This window comes from Entelurus aequoreus, linkage group LG01 (genome assembly GCF_033978785.1).
Source record: "Entelurus aequoreus isolate RoL-2023_Sb linkage group LG01, RoL_Eaeq_v1.1, whole genome shotgun sequence".
Classification (NCBI taxonomy): Eukaryota; Metazoa; Chordata; class Actinopteri; order Syngnathiformes; family Syngnathidae; genus Entelurus; species Entelurus aequoreus.
This window is the reverse complement of record NC_084731.1, coordinates 35,587,582-35,612,542: the sequence shown is the minus strand read 5'-3', so window position 1 is coordinate 35,612,542 and position 24,961 is coordinate 35,587,582. Positions and strand designations below refer to the sequence as shown.

Sequence of the window (24,961 nt, the reverse complement as noted above, 5' to 3'; positions counted from 1 at the left end):
GTACTCGCGAGACAACCGCCAACATGCACACTGGGCAGGGGATGTCCAATAGCCAGGATAGGCAAGCCCCTTAGGAGAAGGATACTGAGAAGAAACCCAAATGAAAGGTGTTGCGATCCGCATTCCGACTCGGAAAATGAAAGGATGCACTCGAAATCCAAAAACCACAACAGGGTTCCAGTCCCTGCTTCTCAAGGCTCCTTATTAATGGCATTAATGACTGGAATACACTCAAGCCAGTCGAATGGGTATCTTGCAATGGAGACGGGAAGGGACATAACCCTTATATTCAAATGCAAAAAAACGTACTTTGGTCAGCTCATTCAATCATTGCACCCTGTCAAAAGACGGCACTTGTCAATTGTGTTAGACAGCATAATATCGACATCCTGAGTATCCAAGAGCATCGATTATACCACCCCGACATCGAAACTGACCGCAAAACAAGTGACGCTTTATTTTGAATAAAAATAAAAATAAATGTCCTCTAAATTGCCCGTCAGAGGCACGCCAGCAGCTGGTTGCGCACCTAAACAAAGTTGACACAGGCAAAAGTAAGGAGAGAAAGCTGAAAAAAAAAAAAGGTATTTTAAGCTAAAAATGCATTTCTTGTTCAAGCCAGTGTAAACTACCCTAATTATGTTGCCATTACTACCGACAATAACGTCTACTTTATGCCGTGTGCATCTTTGAACCCTTGTTTGGACATCGCTGATTGGAGCTTGCATTTATCCCCGTGTGTGTGGGTTTTCTCTGGGCACTCCAGTTTCCTCCCACATTCCATAAATATGAATGTTAGGTTCATTGGAGACTGCAAATTGTCCGTACATATAAATGTTAGTGTGAAGGATTGTTTATATACAGTATATGCGCCTCCAATTGGCCGTGTTAATTTGAGTTAGCATGTCTATGAGCTAGTCCATTGTATTTTAGCATTAAGCTAGCGGCATTAGAGCTCAACCTACTTCCTACTTATTTGTATTGCTTTTTAAAGTTTATTCCAAATTATTGTATTAATCTAACATGATTCCTACATGTATGTGCACCTCATGTGTATATACAGTATAATGTACTTTCTTTAGTGTGGTTAGTTTTACAGTGACTTTATTGTGAAGAATATCAACAAAATACCTTAAGATATTAAAAAAAAAATCTAATTCAAAGGAATGTTTAAATTTTTGGCAAAATAAATTGCAACATTCAGGGAGGGTATAATTAAGTGAACAATTAAAACGGCATTGAACAAGGAGAGCAAAGTCTACCAAGTCAAATTCCTTGTGTGAAAGCTGATTGTGATTCTGATATGAGAAATAAAGTAAATATTGATATTATTAATGGTATTATTAATAACTATAACACTATTTGTTTTTAAATATACATAAAGCACTTATTTATCCTTTTGAAATAAAACATATGCATCATTGCAAATCTTAATTATCATGTCATATGTGACGTCATATTGACCACGTCCCTAGCAACGCCCTCACCGCCACATATATAGTGGCAATCTAGGGGAAATCCTGAAATCCGTAGCAAAGATATTACCACGGGCCCTTATTGCCTATTTTCATGGAAACCCACAAAGCACCATTATAGGACCTTATAGCCCGACTAATGTTGCTGATGAATTGTCTGTAGACCAATTCAATGAAGACCTAAAATATACCAAAGAGGAGAGTCCATGTAAGTGCAAGTTAAAACTCGCCCTTACAGATGTAGCGACAAACTGTAGTTACTTACAGTGGTTTTCTGAAGTGTTCCTGAGCCCATATGGTGATATCCTTTACACACCGATGTCTTAAGTGTGCAGCTGAGGTAATTATGGATCTATCCAGGGCCGGTTCAAGGCAGGCATACATGGGGGAGCAAGTTAGAAATGTAAAGGGTACATCATGTGTACACACTGCTCCATCTGCGCTTATACAGGAGTAGGGCTGCAACTAACAACTAATTTGATAATCGATTAATCTGTCGATTATTACTTCGATTGATCGATTAATAATCGGATAAAAGAGACAAATTACATTTCTATCCTTTCCAGTATTTTATTGAAAAAAACCAGCATACTGGCACCATGCAGGCACCATACTTATTTTGATTATTGTTTCTCAGCTGTTTGTTAGTGTTGCAGTTTACAAATAAAGGTTTATCAAAAAAATTAAATAAAATAAAATAAATAAATAAATAAAATAAAATAAATAAGTAGCCTCTGTGCATGCGCATAGCATAGATCCAACGAATCGATGACTAAATTAATCGCCAACCATTTTTATAATCGATTTTAATCGATTAGTTGTTGCAGCCCTATACAGGAGTAACATTGCCTTCTTCATTGAATGAGGTGGTTAGCTTTGTGTCCAACACCATCCTGAGTGAAGTGGATTGCACTTTGTCAGGCTTCTATCTTCAGACCTGTACAACTTGGATGTACCCCCTGAAGACTAAGGTCCTGCTGGTCTAGCTCTTAAGGTCACTATGGTCTCCAACCCCTTGACCACAAAAAAGTGGCAATCCCTTAGAAAATAAAAGTAAATTAAATGAATACTTTAAAGCAGGGGTCTCAAACTCAATTAACCTGGGGGCCACTGGATGTAGAAACAGTGAGGCTGAGCCGCAAGAAAAGATTTCTTTAAAAAAATCTAACATGCACTCTTTAATGAATTCACCTTCTTTGAATGGCTAACCCGCCCTAGCAACATACTTGCCAACCCTCCCGATCCGCACCGTAACACAACAGACACAACAGAACAAATACCCAGAACACCTTGCAGCCCTAACTCTTCCGGGCTACAATATACACACCCGTGACCACCAAACCCCGCCCACCTCAACCGACGCACAGGGGGGTGGGGGGGGGGGCGGGGTTTGGTGGTAGCGGGGGTGTATATTGTAGCCCGGAAGAGTTAGGGCTGCATGGGATTCTGGGTATTTGTTCTGTTGTGTTTATGTTGTGTTACGGTGCGGATGTTCTCCCGAAATGTGTTTGTCTTTCTTGTTTGGTGTGGGTTCACAGTTATGCGCATATTTGTAACAGTGTTAAACTTGTTTATACGGCTACCCTCAGTGTGACCTGTGTGGCTGTTGATCAAATATGTCTTGCAGTCACTTACGTGTGTGTACAGAAGCCAAATACAACATGTGACTGGGCTGGCACGCTGTTTGTACAGGTTGTAGAGGGCGCTAAAGACAGTGCCTTCACGGCACGCCCTTAATACTGTTGTTCGGGTGAAAATCGGCAGACATTCGAGAGAATGGTTGTCCTGAAAATTCAGGAGCCTCCCGGAAAAGTCGAGAGGGTTGGCAAGCCATTTATATAAAACTCGCGGGCCGCACTAACATTATATTAAGGTGCGGGCCGCGTGTCTGAGACCCGTGCTTTAAAGTATTCTTCATCCACATTTTATCAACCATGACAACATTTATCCTAACTTGATGGCCTAATTCTTAAATGGAATTTAACTTTAAGTAGCACTTCACACACAATTGTCAATATTTACACAACTGAAAGGTACAGTAGTCTTATGAATAATACAGACACATTCTCCTCAAAACTATTTTATCATTAGGTCAGCTACATCATTCCTCAAAGTTTCTGCATCTTTAATTCATTTACACAGACAAACTCAACAGCACTGCCAACACTCTAGACATCCATCCATCCGTTTACTACCGCTTGTCCCTTTCGGGTACATTGAAAATGTGTGGCGCATTATGAAGCCTAAAATACGACAACGGATATCCCAGACTGCTGAACAATTTAAGCTGTACATCAAGCAAGAATGGGAAATAATTCCACCTGAAAAGCTTAAAAAATTGGTCTCCTCAGTTCCCAAACGTTTACCGAGTGTTGTTAAAAGGAAAGGCCATGTAACACAGTGGTAAAAATGCCCCTGTGCCAACTTTTCTGCAATGTGTTGTTGCCATTAAATTCTAAGTTAATGATTATTTGCAAAAAAAATTGCGTTTCTCAGTTTGAAAATTAAATATCTTGTATTTGTAGTGTATTCAATTGAATATACCGTAAGTTGAAAAGGATTAGCAAATCGTTGTATTCTGTTTTTATTTACGATTTACACAATGTGCAAACTTCTCTGGTTTTTGGGTTTTGTAGATTGGACTAATATTTGTAGCAGGAAAACAACTATAAACAAAGCTATCCTTTTTTCATTTGCGTCACGATCACAGCAGCACAGCACTCGTTGTGTCAATCAAATACGTTGCTTACCGATGCAGGAGTAAGTCTTTCACTATGTCTTTCACGGACTAATGCTTAATTTGTGGACCCCTACAGATGTAAAGACATGTGCCTTCAAACTTTCTTCTGTAAATACCGTGATTGTCAAGTGAAGTGAGGCAGCAGTAACATCTTGGTCATGATAAATGATTAAAACATTTTAAAAATATATTTTTCTTAAGAGTGTAAAAAATCCACTCCATCCCATTTAAATAATTTTTTTCATGATCGCTTTCATATTTTCCTTTTATCCTTTCAAAGTATGCCTAAATCTGCACTGATTCAGGTAAATAAACAGTAGCCTGATGGGGCTTAGACCATCGCCTGAAACCTGGAAGTGCCCAGATGTGCTTTGAGGTCACATGTTTGCAACCCACCTATTGGACTATGTCCTGCGCTTAGGATGGGAATTAATACAATTTCTAGGGTTCCAATTTCACTTTTGATTCTGCTCAACAATTCAGTTCTTTAACGGTTCTCTTATCAATTCTTTCTTAGAAAAAAAGAGAACAAAAAGGTAGATTAGCATCAATTGTGTTTAGTTTAGAGCTAACATGACATGACTGACAAAAAGTGAAACAAAAAAAACTGAGGTCTTAAGAGGCACATAGCATAACAAATTCTTAACTTTTGAAACAAATATATGAAATAAATATTATTCTGTAAAATTTAACAAAATAAAACATGTGGAAATTACTCAAGAATGTAACATTAATATTAATATTTTCAAAACGTTCAAAAAAATTTTGTCATCTCCTAGAAGTATATTGGTGACACTCAAAATATTAGAATAGTTTGTTTACATTTACAAGGTGAAACTATCATATGCATAACATGCAACACAAGATATTTCAAGCCTTCTTTTGATTTAATTTGGATGATTATGGCTTACAGTTTATGAAAACTTTGAATTGAAAATCTTTTCGAAAATAAAGGGTCTTTAAAAACTGTAGGCCATGATCTTTAAAATTATAACAAATACAGGCTTTACATATCTCACTTTGCATGTAATAAAATAATATCACTAATTAGTTTCACATTTGAAGTTAAACTGCTGACATGAATGGGCTTTTACACAATATTCAAATTTTATGAGATTCACCTGTATAATGGAAATGACTGAGTGAAAATGTAGTTGCAGGAAAACCAAATTTTTTACCAACTACAGCTGAACATTCACGTCTTGCAAATCAGTAACACTGTGGCAAATTGGTGCAAGCTTTAAACCACAAACATAGTCACTGCTTGTACACTTCCCTGCCGCGGTGAAAGGAGACGCTATAGCGCTAGGCACCAGACATGAAATGGAGCTACGCTTACTGCCCGCCTCGGAGCCAGTCAGAATATGTCTCTTGTTGTGCTTATCTAAAGAAGACAATCATTTTAATTTAACAGGTAATGCCACTAAGATGATAGGCGGTGAGTTAGTATCTGTTGTGTTTACGGCAGATGACGTGCTAGCGTTACTGCTGCTGTTATGATAGATGCGGCTCAAAAACGCAACATTCATTTATAATTGTTGCATGATGTGTGTTCAAATGTTTCACCATATTGCTCCCATGTCCTCCTCCTGATGAAGTAGCAATCTTGCAATTATTACAAGTAACGCTATTGCAATCGTTTCTTGTAAAATGCAGTCAACTGGAGAGTGTTTGTTTCACCCGGGCGCCGCCATTTTGCATTCTGATGTGACTACGCACGTTGCATAATGACATCATTCCTAACCATCAGTATTGATAAGGGAATTGCTTAAAAAATTAGCAAGCGATCCCAAGGAATTTATACACTGGGAACCGGTTCTGAACAAGAACCAGTTTTTGATTCTTCAAAACCTGAGCTGCGACTCTCTCTGGACAAAATTAACCACAAAGGCCTCCACTCAAGACGCAGCAGAAGGCAACCTACCACACATCATTCTGATCTCTAAATTTGTCTGAAATGCTGAATACCTTTTCTACTTAATAGAAAACGCTGCGTGCCTAATAAAACTCCATTACAATGAAAGCAAGACTGAAATAATCTTGCCAGTTCTAAATTGCTTCCTTTTGTTATATTCTGGCAACAGTATAAACCAAGTACCCAAATTCAAGTCTCTCGGGTCTTATATAATAGACGCAAAGGATGTGAAGTTCGACAAAGCCTCAGCATGGACAGCCTGCAATAAGTTACATAAGATATGGCACTTGACCATTGGTAATGAGATGAAAATTGACTTCTTTAGAACGCTCATAGAACCTATTCTCCCCTACGGCGCAAACGTGGAGTCTCACCACACAACAACAGAAGAGCCTGGACGGAGCTTACACTAACTTGCTCAGACGCGTCCAAAACAACCACTGGTCCAGCATAAAACGCCACTATCTCAGAAGGTCGTTATGTGGAGGCTCTCTTTGGCTGGTCACTGCTATCGGGCCACCGGGGAAATCATTCGGCCGCTACTGCTGTGGAAACTTAGCGGCCGTGTCCACTACAGAGGCCTCGCCTTTACAGATGTACTATCAAGAGATGCAGGGCTCGTGAAGGACGACCACCCCGTTGCCATGGCGGACCGCGAAGAGTGGCGGTGTGTAATCTCGTGTGCCCTGGCCCCCAGGGTCGCCTGATGACTATGACTGGTTAAATATAGCAACAACATCACTAAGTTGGCACGATCCCTCCTACCCGTTATTACTTTTCTCTTGTAACAAGAGTGCTTATGCACAAACACCCAGCGTAAGCACTGTCAAAGTTGAAATGTATCAAGAGTGAACTGAACGTAAACATGAAAAACAATTTTGCATGCTGTGGATACTTAGGCAACACACGGATGTGATGCAAGGTAATCGTTTAAATAAATACATTTTGCAAATAATTACTCCTCAGACTGATTGATGTGCACACAGAGACATACACGTATGAACAACTACCACACTCTCGTGTGTGCAATTGGATATAAAACCAGATGCAAAGTGCTGCAAAAAAACAATGGCTGCTTTAGCAGTATTAGAAGATATCGCTAATGGTGCACTGCAAAGAGTGTGTGTTCTGAGACAGAGCATTTACTGTCAAATGATGACACCTGGCTCAAGAGCCGATTTAGGTTTCCTAGTCCAACCCTCCCGAAAGTGAGTGCGCAGAGCTGAGGCTGCTTGTGAGCACAACACAGCGAGGGGCCAGGTTCTGCCTGTACCCATACGCTCCTTAAAAAACGGTGGGAAAAGATAACCATGGGGGGAGGATAAGTAAAAAAGTTCACACCAGACTAAACTACTATTTCACTCTGTAAAAGCGCTTTGAGTCACTAGAGAAAAGCGCTATATAAATATAATTCACTTCACTTCACTATGGGGTGGACCCAGTTTGGGGCCAGAAAAACCTTGAGCAACACGATAAGCACAAATAAACATGTTATGACACACAGAAAACACAAAACTGCAATGGGGGGGGGGGGCAATCCGGTTCGAATCTGCTGCCATCTGACGTTGCTCTGAACACCGTCACACCGCAGAGAGTTAAAAGGCAAAGGCATGGGATGAGGGTGTGTGTTTGGATATCTGTCGTCATCCATGAGTGTGTGTATTGTCTTTAAGCCTGGAGGTCGCTCTGCTCAGCGTCCGCAAACGGGACAACACCCAAGGTGTTCTTGAAGGAGGGAGGATTCAGAGCATCTCACTGGGGTGTTTAACAGCCTTGCCCAAGGCCAATACAGAGGGAGTCAAATTGCAGATATGGATTTTTATTGGTTGGGCGAGCAAACACATTCCAATGGTCTTGTGTACCCTAGTTGTCCATTCTGGCTTTCAAATAGATCCTAATTTTGCCCTATAGTGCGGAAAGCTTCTCCGAGATGTTATCCAATTTGCAAACCAATTTTGAGATCTTTAAAGTCTGAGTGCCCACCGCTCTGCCCATTCCATCCATCGCAACGAGCAGCCTTTGGATTCCTTAAACGGCTGCCATTGTCCTCCGAATTTTCCAACAGACCAGAGCAATGCTCAATCCAATCAGCAGATGCTTTGTTATCACAGTTCTAAATTGATGGATATTTTCCACGTCTTCGACAGAAAAACTGTTAGGCAAAAGGACTCGTCACATCTTCCAAGAGTGCCTCATGTATCTGGCAGCAAACGGCCCATCGGGACAGGCAGGTTGCCCCAAATCTGTGCTTCTCGTCGAAAAGATCTTGTAAATTGAGTCGGGGGACCGGTTTATCGATTCCATGTTTAGATTTTTAGGGAGCAGTGGAAATAGTACCTGAGATGGAAAAGGATAAACAAAAAGTGTGGTTTGCAAGCATCAATAAATACAACAAATGATTTATTGAGGATAAGACACAGTGGCTTTCTGAAACTAAGAGACCAGTCTCAGGACATGCACCAAATGACAATGTGGAGGAGAAGGCCACATGTGAAGTATTACATGATGGCATTCAGTCAGAGGACAGCATCTCAAATGTTGGAAGCAACAATCATGGATCAAAAACTGGGACCTCAAGAACTTCAAACTCTTCTATTTCCTCTTCACGTGTCAAAGCAGAGGCTGAAATGGCTGCTCTTCTCGTTCGTCAAAAATTGCTCAAACAAAAGCAAGAGCTGGATCAGCAAGAGGAGGAAATAAGGAAAAGGAAAGAGAGATTTGAGCTTGAAGTGGAGATTGCAGCCGCTCAGGCTCGGATGGAGGTCCTAAGAGTCTCAGGAAGCAGTGTGAAAGGCACCAGATACAAAAAATCAGATGGTATGGAATCTTATATGGCCAAAGAAGCACATGCTGCTCTTAATGCTGAGACCGATTCATTTGTGCCTGGTGGCCATGGAGTGTATGACAGTCAAAGTACATCTAAGTCTCATTTAACACAGCCGAATGAAAGGAAAGTTACTGTTGATGTTGGATCTCAAATAATCCAGCAAAGGATGCCTGGACTCCCAAAGGCTACTATTGTGAACAGTAATGCTTCAGCTTTTCAATTTACAACAAATTCACATGTTCAGATGCCAGTCATTGATGACAATAACAATTTGCTATCCATAAAGGTAAGGCAAAATGAAATTTCTGCTCTACTGGCGCGACAACAGAACATCTCTCATTTGCCAAGGAGAGAGACCCAGGTGTTTGATGGAAATCCTCTTCAATATCATGCCTTTATGAGATCTTTTGAGCACAATGTTGAAGAAAGGACAGGTGATGCTGGAGACTGCTTGCACTTCCTGGCACAATACACAAGAGGACAACCACATGAGCTTGTTCAAAGCTGTCAGCGAATGCCTCCAAACAGAGCATATCAAAGGGCTAAGGCTTTATTGGAAGAGCATTTTGGGAATGAGCAAAATATTGCTTCTGCTTATTTGGACAAAGCACTATCATGGCCTTTGGTTAAAGCAGAGGATGCAAAATCTCTTCAAGCATATGGTCTCTTCTTAAGAGGATGTTGTAATGCGATGGATGACATACAGTACATGTCTGAGCTTAACATGCCTGCGAACATGCTGATGGTGATCAAGAAGTTACCGTATAAGTTGAGAGACCAATGGAGGACGGTAGCTTGTGATATTCAAGAGACCCGTTCTCGAAGAGCTACTTTCCCTGACATTGTCAGTTTTATTGAACGCCAAGTTAAAATTGCAGCAGACCCTATATTTGGAAATATACAGGATACTCCAAAGACAATGCAAATCAAAAATGGCAGCAGAGATGGCTATCAGCGTCACACACGAAACCAAGGAAGTTTTGCTACTACAGTAACATCAGTTAATGGAAAGGCCCATGTGAAAAAGGTCGGAGCCCCACTGGACAAAAGGACCTGCTTGTACTGCAAGGGTGAACATGCGTTGGAGGTGTGCTCTCTATTGGTAGAGAGGGCACATAATGACAAGATCACTTTTTTAAAACAACATGGAGTTTGCTTTGGCTGTCTGTGCATAGGGCACATAAGTAAGGACTGCAGGAAGCGACTGTCATGTAAAACATGTGGCGCTAAACACCCTAGCATGCTTCATATTCATCCAAAGAACAAGGAGCAAGAGAAGGATCTAGCAGTTGCAGCAGGTACAAACACAGCGGTGGGCAGCTCTGTGGTAACAGTGCAAAGTAGTGGTCTCACTGGGGCCGGTGACCATGGCTGTAAGCTCTCTATCGTGCCAGTAAAGATCAAGTCCAAAAAGGGTCACCAAGTCGTGGAAACGTATGCCTTTCTGGACCAAGGCAGCTCTGGCTCCTTTTGTACATCAAGTCTGATGAGCAAGTTGAATGTTTCAGGAAGAGGAACTAAAATTCTCTTACGCACTTTGGGCCAAGAAAAGATTGTAGGATGTTGCTTTGTGTCAGATCTGGAGGTAGCCGGTCTGGAAAGTGATCTCTACTGTGACTTGCCAGATATGTTTACACAGAAGAAAATGCCTGTGTGCAGGAGCAACATACCACGGGAGAAGGATCTGGTCAGATGGCCATATTTGCGTGGAGTACACCTACCTGAAATTGATGCAGACATTGAACTGTTGATCGGCTTAAATGCACCAAGAGCTCTTGAACCAACAAAGGTGATTCCAAGCGAAGGAGGGCCGTACGCTGTTCAGACCATGTTGGGATGGACTGTCAATGGGCCAATGTTTGGTGAAGCAGACTTGGAACAACCTAACATCACTGCTAACTGCATCTCTGTGGTGAAACTGGATGAACTGTGGAAGCAGCAGTTTCAACTCGACTTCCCTGAACGCAGCCATAAAGAGAAACTGGGTCCCTCAAGAGAAGATGGCCAGTTTATGGAAATGGTGAAAAGCTCTGTTGAACTGGTGGATGGTCACTACACCATTGGTTTGCCTTTAAAAAAGGGAAATGTATGCATGCCTGATAACCGCAAGTTAGCAGAGCAACACGCCTTGAATTTGAAAAGAAGGTTTCAAAGGGATGCCTTATTCCATGCGGACTACACCATGTTCATACACAACATCATTATCTGCGGTTATGCTGAAAGAGTGCCTGTGGAAGATATGGCATGTAACCATGGAAAAACCAGGAATATTTCACATCATGGTGTATACCATCCGCATAAGAAGAAAATCAAAGTGGTGTTTGATTATGCTGTGTCATTCAAAGGTACATCACTGAACACACAGCTGCTGCAGGAATCTGATCTTACAAGTTCATTGATTGGAGTCATAGCCAGAATCAGGAAAGTCCTTAACTCCACTTTGAGAGTACAAACTCTGGATGAATACGGCCTCCACACTGTGCTGTGCGAAATTGAAGCTATTCTCAATAGCAGACCAATAACAAAGTCATCCACAGATCCTAATGACCTAGAAGCTCTAACTCCCAACCATCTTCTCATCCTCAAGGGTCAGCCATCTTTTCCACCTGGTGTTTTCCAAAAGGAAGACTTGTATGCTGTGCGTAGATGGAAACAAATCCAGTACATGTCCAACCTGTTCTGGAAAAGATGGACAAAGGAATACCTACCGCAGCTTCAGGAGCGCCAAAAATGGAATAAAATCAAGCGCAATTTTGTTCCAGGAGACATTGTGCTTGTTGTGGATAACTCTGCACCTCGCAACTCTTGGATTATAGGGAGAGTTGTCAAGGTTGTTGAAGATAAAAGAGGACTTGTTCGACAAGCCACGATCAAGACCAGGACAAGCTTTCTGGATAGGCCTGTCACTAGATGTGTCTGCTTCAGGAAGCCGAGGACATCTGATGGGATTAATTGTTGACAGGACTTGACTTTGAATATGACTTGTGACACAGACCACACTCTGTCTATGTTCTGAAAGTTCTGGAACCTCTGGCCTAGTGACACTTTCATATATGTGAAGAACCTGCTCATTCAAGGACATTGAAAATGAACTGTTGTTATAACTACTTTGATTTGATGTATGTTACATTTAATATTTCCGTGCTGCTACTATTGTTCAGTAATTATTATGTTATAATAATTAGGGGCCGGGATGTAGAGGCAGGGATTTGTTTCTCACTTGTCACTTGGGATAGTGGGTGTGGCTATGTGTGTGGGCGGAGTGTGTGTGGGGCTGATTGCTGAATATATAACACCTGCACCTCTCTGTGAATTGTTTGGCTTGTATGGAGAGAGTGTGAACCTGGGTGCCGTTACTTCTGTTGACCGCAAAGGGGTCGCAAAGGGATCGCAAAGAGAACGCAAAAGGACAGCAAAAGGACCAGTCAGGGACCACAAACCATCTGAATGTAATGTATTGTATTTTTACTCAAAGGGAAAATAAATCACCCTCAAAACAGCAGTAATGACTTCATGTTGCATCCTTGGACCCAGCGTGTCAGACAGAACCCTGCTCTCCACTCTCAATGACTAATTATTTTCTGATAGTCACACTACAGGAGTATTGTTGGCAGTTTCTAGATGTTTTTAGGGGTATAATGGGCGCAATTGTTGACTCAATTGTTAGCTATTAATTTACGATTTCGATATGCATAAAAAAAGCCAAGCATGTGTGTTCTTGTCTTACATAGGGATTGTGAATAAAATGTTTGCGTATTTCCAGCATGACTGATCTGATAATATGGTCGGAGTGCAGCGTTACTACACTGACGTAGAATCTACGGAAATTGTCGAGGATATTCCGAGCGGAATATTCAAAATGGATGACTAAAATTGTGGCATTTTTTTATGTTTAGACCGTATTTTTACATACCGGTACTTTGCAGATTATAGATACAACTGAACAGGGTTAAATGGATACAATAAAAAAAACAAATAAGCATATAAAGTCAACTTGTTTTTCCACTCTACTGGTACTTTAAAACATGAGACCTGTGGTGTGTTGTAATGTGTTCTATTTGTGACCATCCAAATGTGGACCACTAAAAAAACTGAATGGTCTTTTTTCTGGGTATTTTTTTTGTAAGAAAACCTACTCAGTTTCAGCTTGGGAGATCCCATATCCTCCTCTTCAGGTGGTTGTCCTAACTCTTTGCGCTTCTCCTTTAGAATCTTCTCCAGGATGTCAGCATCATTGTATACCTGCATGGACGGATAAAAGCCAGGATGATATCTTTAATAATAGCAAAAATGTCAGTTTAGTCGATAGTTCACGCGTCCTACCTGAGACCCTTCCTCATTATAATGCCGGGCATTCCGAAACATCAACTTCATGTCATCCATCAGCGCCTCTTCTGAGGAGTACCGCTCATTGCGAATGTTGTGCTCAATGGTCTTCAGGTCCATGGGCTCCAGGATGACCTTATAGTAGTCAGGGTAGTCTTTCTTGAAGGGCTTAACCATAAACAGATCACAAAGGCGCCGAGTGGTGCCCGCCTCCCTCGCGTCTGTCACTGCAGCGTACAGGGCTTTCATTCGGTTCTTTTTTATATTCTTCTTGTGGCTTCTAAAAGAAAGGGAAATCAAGGGTAAAATGGCAACAAGCATGAAAGTTAACTGTTAATACCCTTTTTTCTTGGCACTTCCTGCATCAGATGACAAAACACTGTCTCCATCCTCATCATCTCTCCTCAAAAGTTGCCTCTTTTTTGCCTGAAAAAAGGCAGCACTGATTACAATGTTATGCAAGAAAAGGATGCAAAATTAAGTACCTGCAAAATCTGCTGAAGCTTCAACGCCCGTTTATAAATGCTTGAGTTGGGCATGTTGTATTGCTTAGCATTTTCAAACATCAAAGTGAGGTCGGCGTCCATTTGTTCCACATTTTCATATTCACCACTTTTCATCTTTGTCCTAGAATGGGCAGAGAGCAGGGCTAAATAACATTTTTTTTTTACATTCAAACATATTGGGTCTGATCTACTAAAGGTTTGTGTGTACTATAACATAGGTACCAATTTGATAGCACAAAAAGCTGATCTATCAAGCTTGTGTGCAGCAGATTGTGTCTGTTAAAAGAGCAAAATACCATACCATCATTACGCCCTCGACACTGTGAGATCACCTGCAACTTGTGCACTAGTTTTAGTACCTTCTATTTTCATACTACACACAGACACTACTTCACATTTGGCATCTTAGTAGATCCGCCCTGAGCATGCAGCACTTTTTACCTGATGTTCTGCAGGGTAATGGGCTGTTTGACCTGCTGGTAATAGTCGGGATATTCCCTGCGAGAGGGTAGATGCTGGAAGGGTTCGGAGAAAATCAAGCCCTGGCTGTTCCTGGCGCCTCTCACGGCTTCATACAGTTGGAAGATGGGGTTGCTCATCTCCATGCTAGAACTCTGACTTTCAGCCTCTGACTCTCCTTCGTCATAGCACACCGAGCCTGGGAAACATTCAATCAGTTCAATGTTGTTTGGTCAATCCTTTCAAATAAAGGGGCACGTCTTTTTGCTGACCGGACAGGACGGGGTCGTCCTCGCTCTCTGAACCATACTGAAGCGCTACGCTGATGCCAGAAAGTTGATCTCCTTGACCAGACCTGCGATTTCTGAATTGCCAAAGTTGGACATTTCATTATTGACAGACAAACATCCTTTCAATTTTTGTTTGTGTTAAAAATACCTGATGCGAAGACTGGATTTTGTGGGTTCAGCATGCTCAAATTCCGTTTTTTTCTGGATAAACACTTTCTTTATGGTGTTTGCATCCTAAAATAACATTGTTAGTCTTCATCTACAGTACAGTATGTTACAGTGGTAAATGAATACCTTAAAAACCTGAGATCCCGGTTCATTGTATGTTTTGGCATTTTTGGCCATAAGGTCGATGTCCTTGGCCATGGCATTGACACTTTTGTAGTATCCCATCTAAAAAAATGAAAAGGATAAATAAACCTGTGAATTACAGGGATGTAAAGCTTCCTAGTAAACATGTCTTGTTTCCTCATTTAGCCACCAGGGGTGTTTATTTGCTAAAGTGCAGAGAGAAACAGGCATTGATTCGAGGTAAGGTGTTAATTGCTGGGTTGCGTATGACGTCACGTCAACTTTGCTGTGTCAGATTTATTGTACACGGAGGGCAAACAAGCTTGAGCCGAGCCATAAATTAAGTGGAACACACATAGTAAGTGAAGAGTTTGAGTTGAAATTGCCGCTTTGCAGTGCTGTTCTTGAGTGTCCCAACCGTTAAAATCGAAAGATAGGAGGGAGCTTTCATAGAGTTCTGAAATAAGTGGTTCATAAAAGGAATAAAGTCAGGGAAATTACCGAAGCTCATCGAGGGAAAATGGCTCTTAAACATGTCACTTTCATCTTGTGGAGTACAGTTGGAAAATGCTTATGTCTGCAGCAATCACTTCGTAAAAAGTTGGTTTGAACATTTGATTTGTTTGATAAACTTTCTGTGATGAAACCAAGTTTATTTTTGACTATATAGTTAGTGTTTGAAAACATAACTAAGCGTAAACTAAGGACAAGAAATCGCATTAGTTTGTTTGTCTTCTATTAAATTCTGTTATGGTTGCTAAGCCTAAATATAAATACAAAGACCTCTGATTATGGAAATTAACTAGCGTCATGTTAAGTCCTAGTAATAAATATTGCGATTGTTGGTCCAATCTACTGCATTACCGCCGCCAGTAACTAGTTAGCTTAATTGTACTTTTGTTGTCGATTTTCATAGAAGAACATAAAAGCTTAGTCACCGTTGTTGTGCAGGAAAGCCAAGTGCTTTATTCAACGTGGCTGACAGGGACTAATCTAACTCAACATTTGGTTGTTAACTTTTGTTAACAACGCATACTTCTTGTCCGGTAGCCATATTGAATTTTTTCCCGTTATCTGAAAACCGGAAGTGGTCACGGTCTCGAGAATGTCAAGTGTTTGCAACCCAGCAATGGGTTCAATGGTCTTTTTATCATACAAATGCATTTCAGCAATAATAATAATAATAATAATATTAATAATAATAATAAGTAATATTTATTGCCTTATTTTTTGACATTGCTTTCTTGTTGAGGTGGGAATTCATTCAAGTGGACGATGCATTAGGGGATTTGAAGAAATACTGTAAATGACGTACCTGTATTCTTTGAGCGATCGTTGTCAGATCAATGGGCTCCTTTATAACAGCATAGTAGTCTGGGTAATGCTAGCAAAGGAAAATACATATTGAAGAAAATACATTTGGCAAGTCAGAGAGGCATTATTTAGGGTTTAAGGTAAAAGTGTCCTGATCCGATATTGATATCGGTACATGTATGTGATGATATGTGCTTGCATGTAAAATGTGTGTTATAATGTCCGATACAAGCAGTCCTGCAGCGTGTTTTACCATTCAAAGTTGGACAGCCAGTTAACATCTAAATGTCCTCCAATAAGCAAGCATTACCATCTTTTCTTCTATTTTCGTCAAATAATTGACAAAAGGTAAACATGGTAGGCTATAGAGTACAAGGACCTAGCAGCTACACAACAACTAAGCACACAATAGCACACGAGCTAGACATTCGTAACAAGTGTTCTTCATTGAACACTATTGTAGTCTAAAACAGCATATTTATCAATATAAAAAAGTATCAAATAATTATTGTTGCATATTACTTACACATTCAAAGTCTCCAAGGCAGTAGTGTATTAAAAATAGGGATGTAACGATAAACGGTATTATAATAAACTGCGGTAAAACTTCCCAAGATTAATATTACAGTTTTAAATCAAAATGATCGTAAAACCATGATTGATAACACTGTGATAAACCACGGACTGGTGACACTGCTGATTTACTGAAGAAGAAGCTAGCACTAGCTAGCTTAAATGCTAAGATGAATACAAGAGACATCAACCTTGTTCCCCATTAAAAATGACATACCCCAATCTAAACTTGTAAAAATACATTACTGTCTGAGCATCTAAGATATTCAATTGTGTACATTAAACCTACAGGCTGTGCTGTCTTAGAGCGATCGCTCAATACTTGAAAGAATATGACAACAGAAAGTGAATTTTGTGACGTCATAAAAACGCTACGCGACGCACTCAATGCACGTTTTTTTCTTAATCATTAAAAAAAAAAACTTTTACAAATTAAAACAAAAAATATAAACATATAAATACATATACCGTATTTTTCGGACTATAAGTCGCAGTTTTTTTCATAGTTTGGCCGGGGGTGCGACTTATATTTAGGAGCGACTTATGTGGGAAATTATTAACACATTACCGTAAAATATCAAATAATATTATTTAGCTCATTCACGCTGTTGTAACACGTGCAGAACGTGGCTTGGCATTGTCTTGCTGAAATAAACAGGGGCGTCCATGAAAAAGACGTTGCGTGGATGGCAACATATGTTGATCCAAAACCTGTATGTACCTTTCAGCATTAATGGTGCCTTCACAGATGTGTAAATTACCCATGCTTTGGGCAAAAATGCACCCCCATACCATCACAGATGCTGGCTTTTGAACTTTGCACCTAGAACAGTCCAGGTGGTTATTTTCCTCTTTGGTCCGAAGGACACGACGTCCACAGTTTCCAAAAACAATTTGAAATGTGGACTCATTAGACCACAGAACGCTTTTCCACTTTGCATCAGTCCATCTTAGATGAGCTAGGGCCCAGCGAAGCTGGCGGCGTTTCTGGGTGTTGTTGAAAAATGGCTTTCGTTTTGCATACTAGAGTTTTAACTTGCACTTGCAGATGTAGCGACGAACTGTAGTTACTGACAGTGCTTTTCTGAAGTGTTTCTGAGCCCATGTGGTGATATCCTTTATACAGTAATGTCGGTTTTTGATGCAGTACCGCCTGAGGGATCGAAGGTCACAGGCATTCAATATTGGTTTCGGCCTTGCTGCTCACGTGCAGTGATTTCTCCAGATTCTCTGAACCTTTTGATGATATTACGGACCATAGATGGTGAAATCCCAAAATTCCTTGCAATAGCTCGTTGAAAAAATTGTTGTTCTTAAACTGTTCGACAATTTGCTTACGCATTTGTTCACAAAGTGGTGACCCTCGCCCCATCCTTGTTTGTGAATGACCGATCATTATATGGAAGCTGCTTTTATACCCAATCATGGCACGCACCTGTTCCCAATTAGCCTGTTCGTCTGTGGGATGTTCCAAATAAGTGTTTGATGACCATTCCTCAACTCTTTCAGTCTTTTTTGCCACTTGTGCCAGCTTTTTTGAAACATGTTGCAGGCATCAAATTCCAAATGAGCTAATATTTGCAAAAAATAAAGTTTACCAGTTCGAACGTTAAGTATCTTTTCTTTGCAGTGTATTCAATTGAATATAGGTTGAAAATGATTTGCTAGTCATTGCATTCTGTTTTTATTTACGATTTACACAATGTGCCAACTTCACTGGTATTGGGTTTTGTATAAAAATATGGCTCATAAGTGGCCAGAACAATACTATTATACAACACATTTTTCAAAGAGAGTATATTGTGTGGCTTTTTATAGATTGTATTTATTTTTCTTCAATAAAACTTGGTTAAAGGTGTGTGAGTACTTTTTGAGCACATTCAACAATACTTCAATAATAACGATAACCGTGGTAATTTTGGTGACAATAACGGTGATATGATACATTCATATTGTTACATCCTTAACTCGAAAGTATCCAGTAACAAACGCGTCCGCATCCTTCAAGTTACTGCGTCCTGAGTTTACCTTAATGAATTAGGTGTCATCAAAAAACAATTTATATTTCACTTCAATTTAGCAGCAGAAGTCCATTCCAGATAGCTAATAATAAATAGGTTATTATTTTTTGTACCGATCATTGCTCTCTGACTAATTTCACTTGATCAAACCTTTTCTAACATTCCACACTAAATATAGTACAAGTATGAATAGAAAATGGATGGATGGATGGATTATTCCTGCTGATATCGTATCGGATTAATGAGTATCGGTTAATAGTCAAAGCTCCAATATCGGTATCAAATGGGAAGTGAAAAAGACACCCCTCGTGTCAGGAAACACTTACCACTTTGGAAGGCAGTTTCTGGAAGAGTTCGCTAACCACGTGACCTGAGGGATCAGAGTATATCACTACGGCCCCAAGGATCTGCGCCAACACTTCCTTCACACTGCTGCTGGAATTCTGATAGAACCCCATCCAAAAAAAACATGAATGATAAAGGTTGTCACTATGTGGCATGCATATCCGAAAAATAAATATATGCTTGGCTTGAAATTTAGCATGAGCATGAAAAGAGACCAATGTCAATAAACTGACCTCATCTTCTGTTGACATTCCTGGATTATCCATGTCGTCTATATCTTCATCCTCATCTTCTCCATCTCCAGCCTGCAAAAAGTCATTTCTGATCTGCAAATAGACGCCCCACAACTTGCAGGCGGCTTGATACTCCTCGCTGTCTCTCTAGATTGTAGAGATTAAAAAGATGACGCCAGAGTGTTATCCATTTAGTTTCTATTTATTCAAGTATCTTGTCATTTTAGACATCAGTAGTAAATTACTAAGTATTAAGGGCTACCAGGAGAACAAAACATATTTCTTACCTTGTAAAACAATTTGGCATTATTAAACATGAGCTGGAAGTCTGCTGTGATCTGTTCCACTTCTTGATAGTCTTCTGACTTCAGCCTATGCTGGATTTTGGTCATGTCTATGGGCTGGGACACCACCTCATAGTAATCAGGGAGGTTTCTGGATAATAATAATATGTTGAAGTCAGGAAGTTTGCAATGACTTGCATACAGAAAGTCACACATTATGTTCATAACTTGCTGTGATAAATCAATGATATACAATCAATTGTGAACAAGAAACTTATTTTACTAAAATAATAATGCTTAGATTTGATTGACACCATAAGAGATAAATGACTATTGGTTTTAGATGGCAAGACACATCTCAGATTGTTACATGAACAGCTTCCCCAGCTTTATCAATAATAAAAATAATAATGGATTCGATTTTGTATAGCGCTTTTCGAGACATTCAAAAGTGCTTCACAGTGATTGATAGTGGTAAACCACATTTAATGATAATATTTAACACATTTGTGGTGGTAAGATATCTGCCATCCCGCCATCAGTGTGTGAATGGGTGAATGTGGAAATAGTGCCAAAGCGCTTTGGGTTCCTTGAAAAAAAAGGTAGAAAAGCGCTGTACAAGTATAACACATTTACATTTAAGATACATTTAATAATAATAATAATAATAAACACATTGATAGTGGTAAGATACATTTTTAGCCACACCTTCCCTGGGGTGGAAACGTGGCTGCCAATTTGTGCAGACAGCCTGTCCGATGACCACCAAACATTAATTCACATTCATATACCAGTGTGAGCAGCAGTTGGCGCAAGATGGGTGAAGTGTCTTGCCCAAGGACGCAACGGCAGTAACTAGGATGGCAAAAGCTGGATTTGTACCAGAAACCCATGAGTTTTTGGACGGCCGCTCTACCAGCTAAGTCACACCACCTAATAAAATTGAGCATTTTTTTTCCATACATTCATTCTAGACGCCTGACACTGACAAATTTGGACCGCCCTAAATAGATTTGGCGCTACTTGTTTAGAATTTTCCACATTTATGTTGTGACTTTCATTTTAAAAGGTTTTACTTTGGAAAGTGTCGCTTTGCTTCCAGTTTTGTCTGTTACGACCGCACATGCAATTATTTCTCCCTCTTTATAATGTTTTAAGAGCTACAGTTAAAGTATTAATGGCTTGTCCTAATAGTGCATGCTATTCCCTATTTTAGATACTAATATTTACATGTACACTTCTAAGTCCACAAAGTGAGTGAGAATGCATTCATAAAATAAAGACATATGTGTTATTGTCTCTCATAAGGATTGTGAATTATAGGCAAAATAAATTTTAAAAAAGTGCAATTCCCCTTTAAAATTTGTGTCTTTGCAATGAATGGTTCAAGTAACATTGGAATTTTTTTTTCCCCCAAGGTCTTTTGAATTGTATGCATTGACCTCTTCTTGCAGAAGGAGTCCAATCAGTCGAATGAAGTTCACCAACTGGATGAAAACCATAGATTGGAGAGCATCAGCACCCCTGTAGCGGAAGAGGTATACTCAAGCACTGAACTAGTAGTGGAACAAACACCAGCGGTGGATCCTACCCAAACTCCCTAACCTGCAGTCGAGCAGAGACTCCCAGGCCGCAGACTGCGAGTGAAGTGGCCCAGTGCTGTGGAAAAGAAGCTCTGGGAAACAGTGAATAGTGACCTAATGCGGTCCCTTGAACAACTCAAAGGCACAGCAGAGAAGCTGGAGAAAATGGGAAACATCATCTATCAATACGGAGCAGAACAATTTGGATTTTTAGAGATAAAAGTTGCTAAACAACCTCCCACTCCACCCATCTCCAGGAGGCAACAGGAAATCAAGCGCCTTGTCAAAGAACTGAGACGACTCAGGAAACTGTGGAAGAGGGCCCCAGAATTGGAAAAGGAGGGCATATGCGCTCTCCAAGCTGACATTAAACCACGCCTGGCATCCCTCTGCAGAGCAGAGTCTATGCAAACGAAGAAGGAAGAAAGAACAAACAAGAACACGGTTCTACAAAGATCCTTTTAAATTCCTGAAGAATCTCTTTACCAAGGAGAAAAGTGGGGTCCTAAAAACAACAAAGTATTATTTAGAGCAGTGATTTTCAACCTTTTTTGAGCCGCGGCACACTTTTTACATTTCCAAAATCCTGCGGCACACCACCAACCAAAATTACACAAAATGACACTCTAACACAGTATATAATACATATAGTTAATAATATAGTTTCTAAATGTATTTATACTCACCTAGTGTGAAACCTGGGCCTGTTTCGATGAACACAAAATGGATATCCTGGCAGAAATGGTAGAAAGACACACACGAAGCTCTTCCTCAACAGCTCTCAGTCTCTCTCTGTTTTTAGTTTTTATCGCAGTCAAGCTTGAGAAGCTCAGCTCACATAGATATGTGGTTGAAAACGGGAGCAATGTCAAAATGGCTTTGTTGGCCAGAATGGGGAACTCTTTGGCAACAGATAACCAAAAACTGTCCAAAGGAAGATCAGCAAAGTTTAGCTTTAAACCCCGATCTTGTTTCAGTTCAATGAGTTCCTCTTGCTCCTTTAAAGTCATGTCCTTACCAGCAATGGATGCTGAGCTGTATGGGTCCCTGACCCAGTCAAGGCATTCTGTGAAGGCTGAAGAGAAATAAAATAACAACTTTTTCTCAAGAGTTTTCAAATGTGTGCCAATCACTTCGCACATTGCAGCAGTGTTGCCATCATGCAGTTTCTCGGTGAATGGGAACATTTCAAGGTTGCCACGCTGCACATGTTGTTGCCAGAGCTGCAACTTCAAACGGAATCCATTCATTTTATCAGTGCTTGTAAGCAGATTTTCATTTCGGCCTTGCATCCGTGTGTTCAGTTCATTCAGATGATGAAATATATCAGCCAGGTATGCCAGCTTTGCACACCACTCATTACTTGCAAGCAGCTTTGAGTAATCGGACCTCTCGTTTGTCAGAAATACTTTAAGTTCCTCTCGCAGCTCATACACACGGGCAAGCACTTTGCCGCGCGACAGCCACCGGACCTCCGTGTGGAGCAATAACACTTTATGTTCCGCTCCCATTTCCTCACACAAAGACGCAAATAAGCGACATTTCAAAGGTCGCGTCTTCACAAAGTTCACTATGCGCACAACATCATCCAAAACAGGAGCTAGATCTGCTGGTAAGGTCTTTGCAACGAGTGCCTCACGGTGCAAAAAACAGTGCGTAACAATAACATCCGGGTTTTTTTCTTTGACCCTACTTACGAAGCCTTTGACGCGCCCGACCATGGCTGCGGCTCCATCAGTGCAGACACCTGTGCAGTTTTCCCACGAAAGCCCGCTTTTGTCAAAATATTCCGACGTGACCCGAAATATTTCCTCTCCTGTTGATTTTTCTGGCAGTGTCTTGCAAAATAGGAAGTTTTCTTTAATGGCTTCTCCATCCACAAAACGCACGTTGGCCAAGAGCTGACAATGTCCACTAATATCCGTCGACTCATCAATTTGCAAGGCAAATTTCTTACAGATGCGCATCTTTTCCAAAACAATAGTTTCGATGTCCGCAGACATATCATCAATACGTCTGGCAATTGTGTTATCTGAGAGAGGCACTTTAGCGATCTCTTTGGCCGCGTCAGGGCCGAGCATCTCATTTACGATGGCTTTACAAGCTGGCAGTATTAATGTTTCTGCCACAGTGTGGGACTTTTTTGATTTAGCTACGAGTTCAGCAACAAGGTAGCTAGCTTTGAGGGCTCTCTCGTTTACCTTTGTGGTTTTTCTCAGAAAAGTTGCCTGTTTCTCATTGTTTGTACGTAAGCGTACAAAATAGTCCATCGGCTTGTTTTGAACGGAAGGGTGTTTCGTTTGGAGATGGCGTTTAAGCTTGCTTGGCACCATGGCGCTATTGGATAGCTTCTCACCACACACCAAGCACTGCGGAGTCGGTGCTGTCGCATCCCCGGTGAAGTAAATCCAAATGAAAGATAGCTTTCGCTGTATTGCCTCGAGCTCACCGTCTTGTCTTTTTTATTTTGTCGACCACTCATACTGGGGCCTTCATTTGGGTCAGAATTTTGTCCAGGACCCTGTCCGGCATTTACATTTTCCCTTCTCAAAAACTTCTCCATCACTGTCACTTGCTCGCCTCCTCCTGCTGCGATCCCACACTGTCAGTGTCACGTGTCACGCAGCCTACCTCGCTTGTCTTTACAGGTATATCGCCCTCTGCTGCCTCCTACTGAAATAGAAGAGTATTACATTATCTGCCGCACTTTATTACAGCAGGCACCCGACAATGGTTAAAATTAGGAGATATTACATAATTTCCCACGGCACACCTGACGATCTCTCACGGCACACTAGTGTGCCGCGGCACACTGGTTGAAAATCACTGATTTAGAGGACCACCTGAGAGCAACCCACTCTGATCCAAGGCGTCATGAACACATGGCCATTCCTCCAGACATTCCACCAATCGACCCCCCAAAGCATCAATTTGAGACCGGTCCTCCAACATGGAAGGAGGTCAAGAGGATTGTCCATCGGGCAAGAACAGCTTCAGCTCCTGGGCCAAACGGAGTTCCGTACAAGATTTACAAGAACGCACCAGATGTCTGCAGGATTCTTTGGAGACTCATGAGAACGGTATGGCAGAAGAAAACCATTCCTAAAGCATGGCGTAGGGCAGGTGGGATCCTTATTCCAAAGGAGAAAGACGCCGCAAACATCAGTCAGTTCCGCCCAATTGCCTTGCTAAACGTGGAGGGTAAGATCTTCTTCAGTGTTATTGCACAAAGGATGGCCGAGTACCTGCACAGAAATGAGTATATAGATACATCTGTTCAGAAGGCAGGAGAACTAGGCTTCTCTGGGTGCCTAGAACATGCCAGTATGATATGGCACCAGATCCAAATGGCAAAGCGGGAGAAAAGGGACCTTCACGCAGTCTTCTTGGATCTCGCAAATGCCTTTGGCTCTGTGCCCCATGAGCTTCTCTGGACTGTCTTTAAATTCTTTAACATCCCGGACACCATCACAACCTTGGTGAAAGTCTACTTTTATGACCTGCAGTTCTGCTTCTCAACACCGGAATTTACCACCTCACGGCAGCACCTGGAAATAGGCATCATGGCCGGATGTACTGTATCTCCCTTGGCATTTACCATGGCCATGGAGATCATCATTCGAGCCTCACAATGGGTCGTAGGTGGACAAAAACTGGGCTCTTGCAGGCGCCACCCTTCCCTCAGAGCCTACATGGAAGACATCACCATTGTGACTACCACCATCCCTTGCACCAGGAGATTACTCAGAAAACTCGAGGAGAACATCAGTTGGGCTCAG

General features: G+C 41.0%; 1 protein-coding gene and 1 pseudogene across 1 annotated transcript; both read right to left on the bottom strand.

Moving 5' to 3' along the window:
* The window catches only part of LOC133651109 (protein polybromo-1-like), a 41,765-nt pseudogene that overhangs the window by 7,858 nt on the left and 8,946 nt on the right, over nucleotides 1-24,961 (bottom strand).
* Nucleotides 21,790-23,982, bottom strand: LOC133662318 (zinc finger BED domain-containing protein 5-like). The gene is made up of 2 exons (XM_062066256.1): nucleotides 23,937-23,982; nucleotides 21,790-23,855 (listed from the first exon to the last, which is right to left on the bottom strand). Exon 2 carries the CDS (start codon nucleotides 23,513-23,515, stop codon nucleotides 21,869-21,871), a length of 1,647 nt encoding a protein of 548 aa, XP_061922240.1. The 5' UTR covers nucleotides 23,516-23,855; nucleotides 23,937-23,982; the 3' UTR covers nucleotides 21,790-21,868.

Excerpts from the sequence above, each read along its gene's own strand:
- LOC133662318 (XM_062066256.1), bottom strand. The coding sequence starts at position 23,515 with ATGGTGCCAAGCAAGCTTAAACGCCATCTCCAAACGAAACACCCTTCC.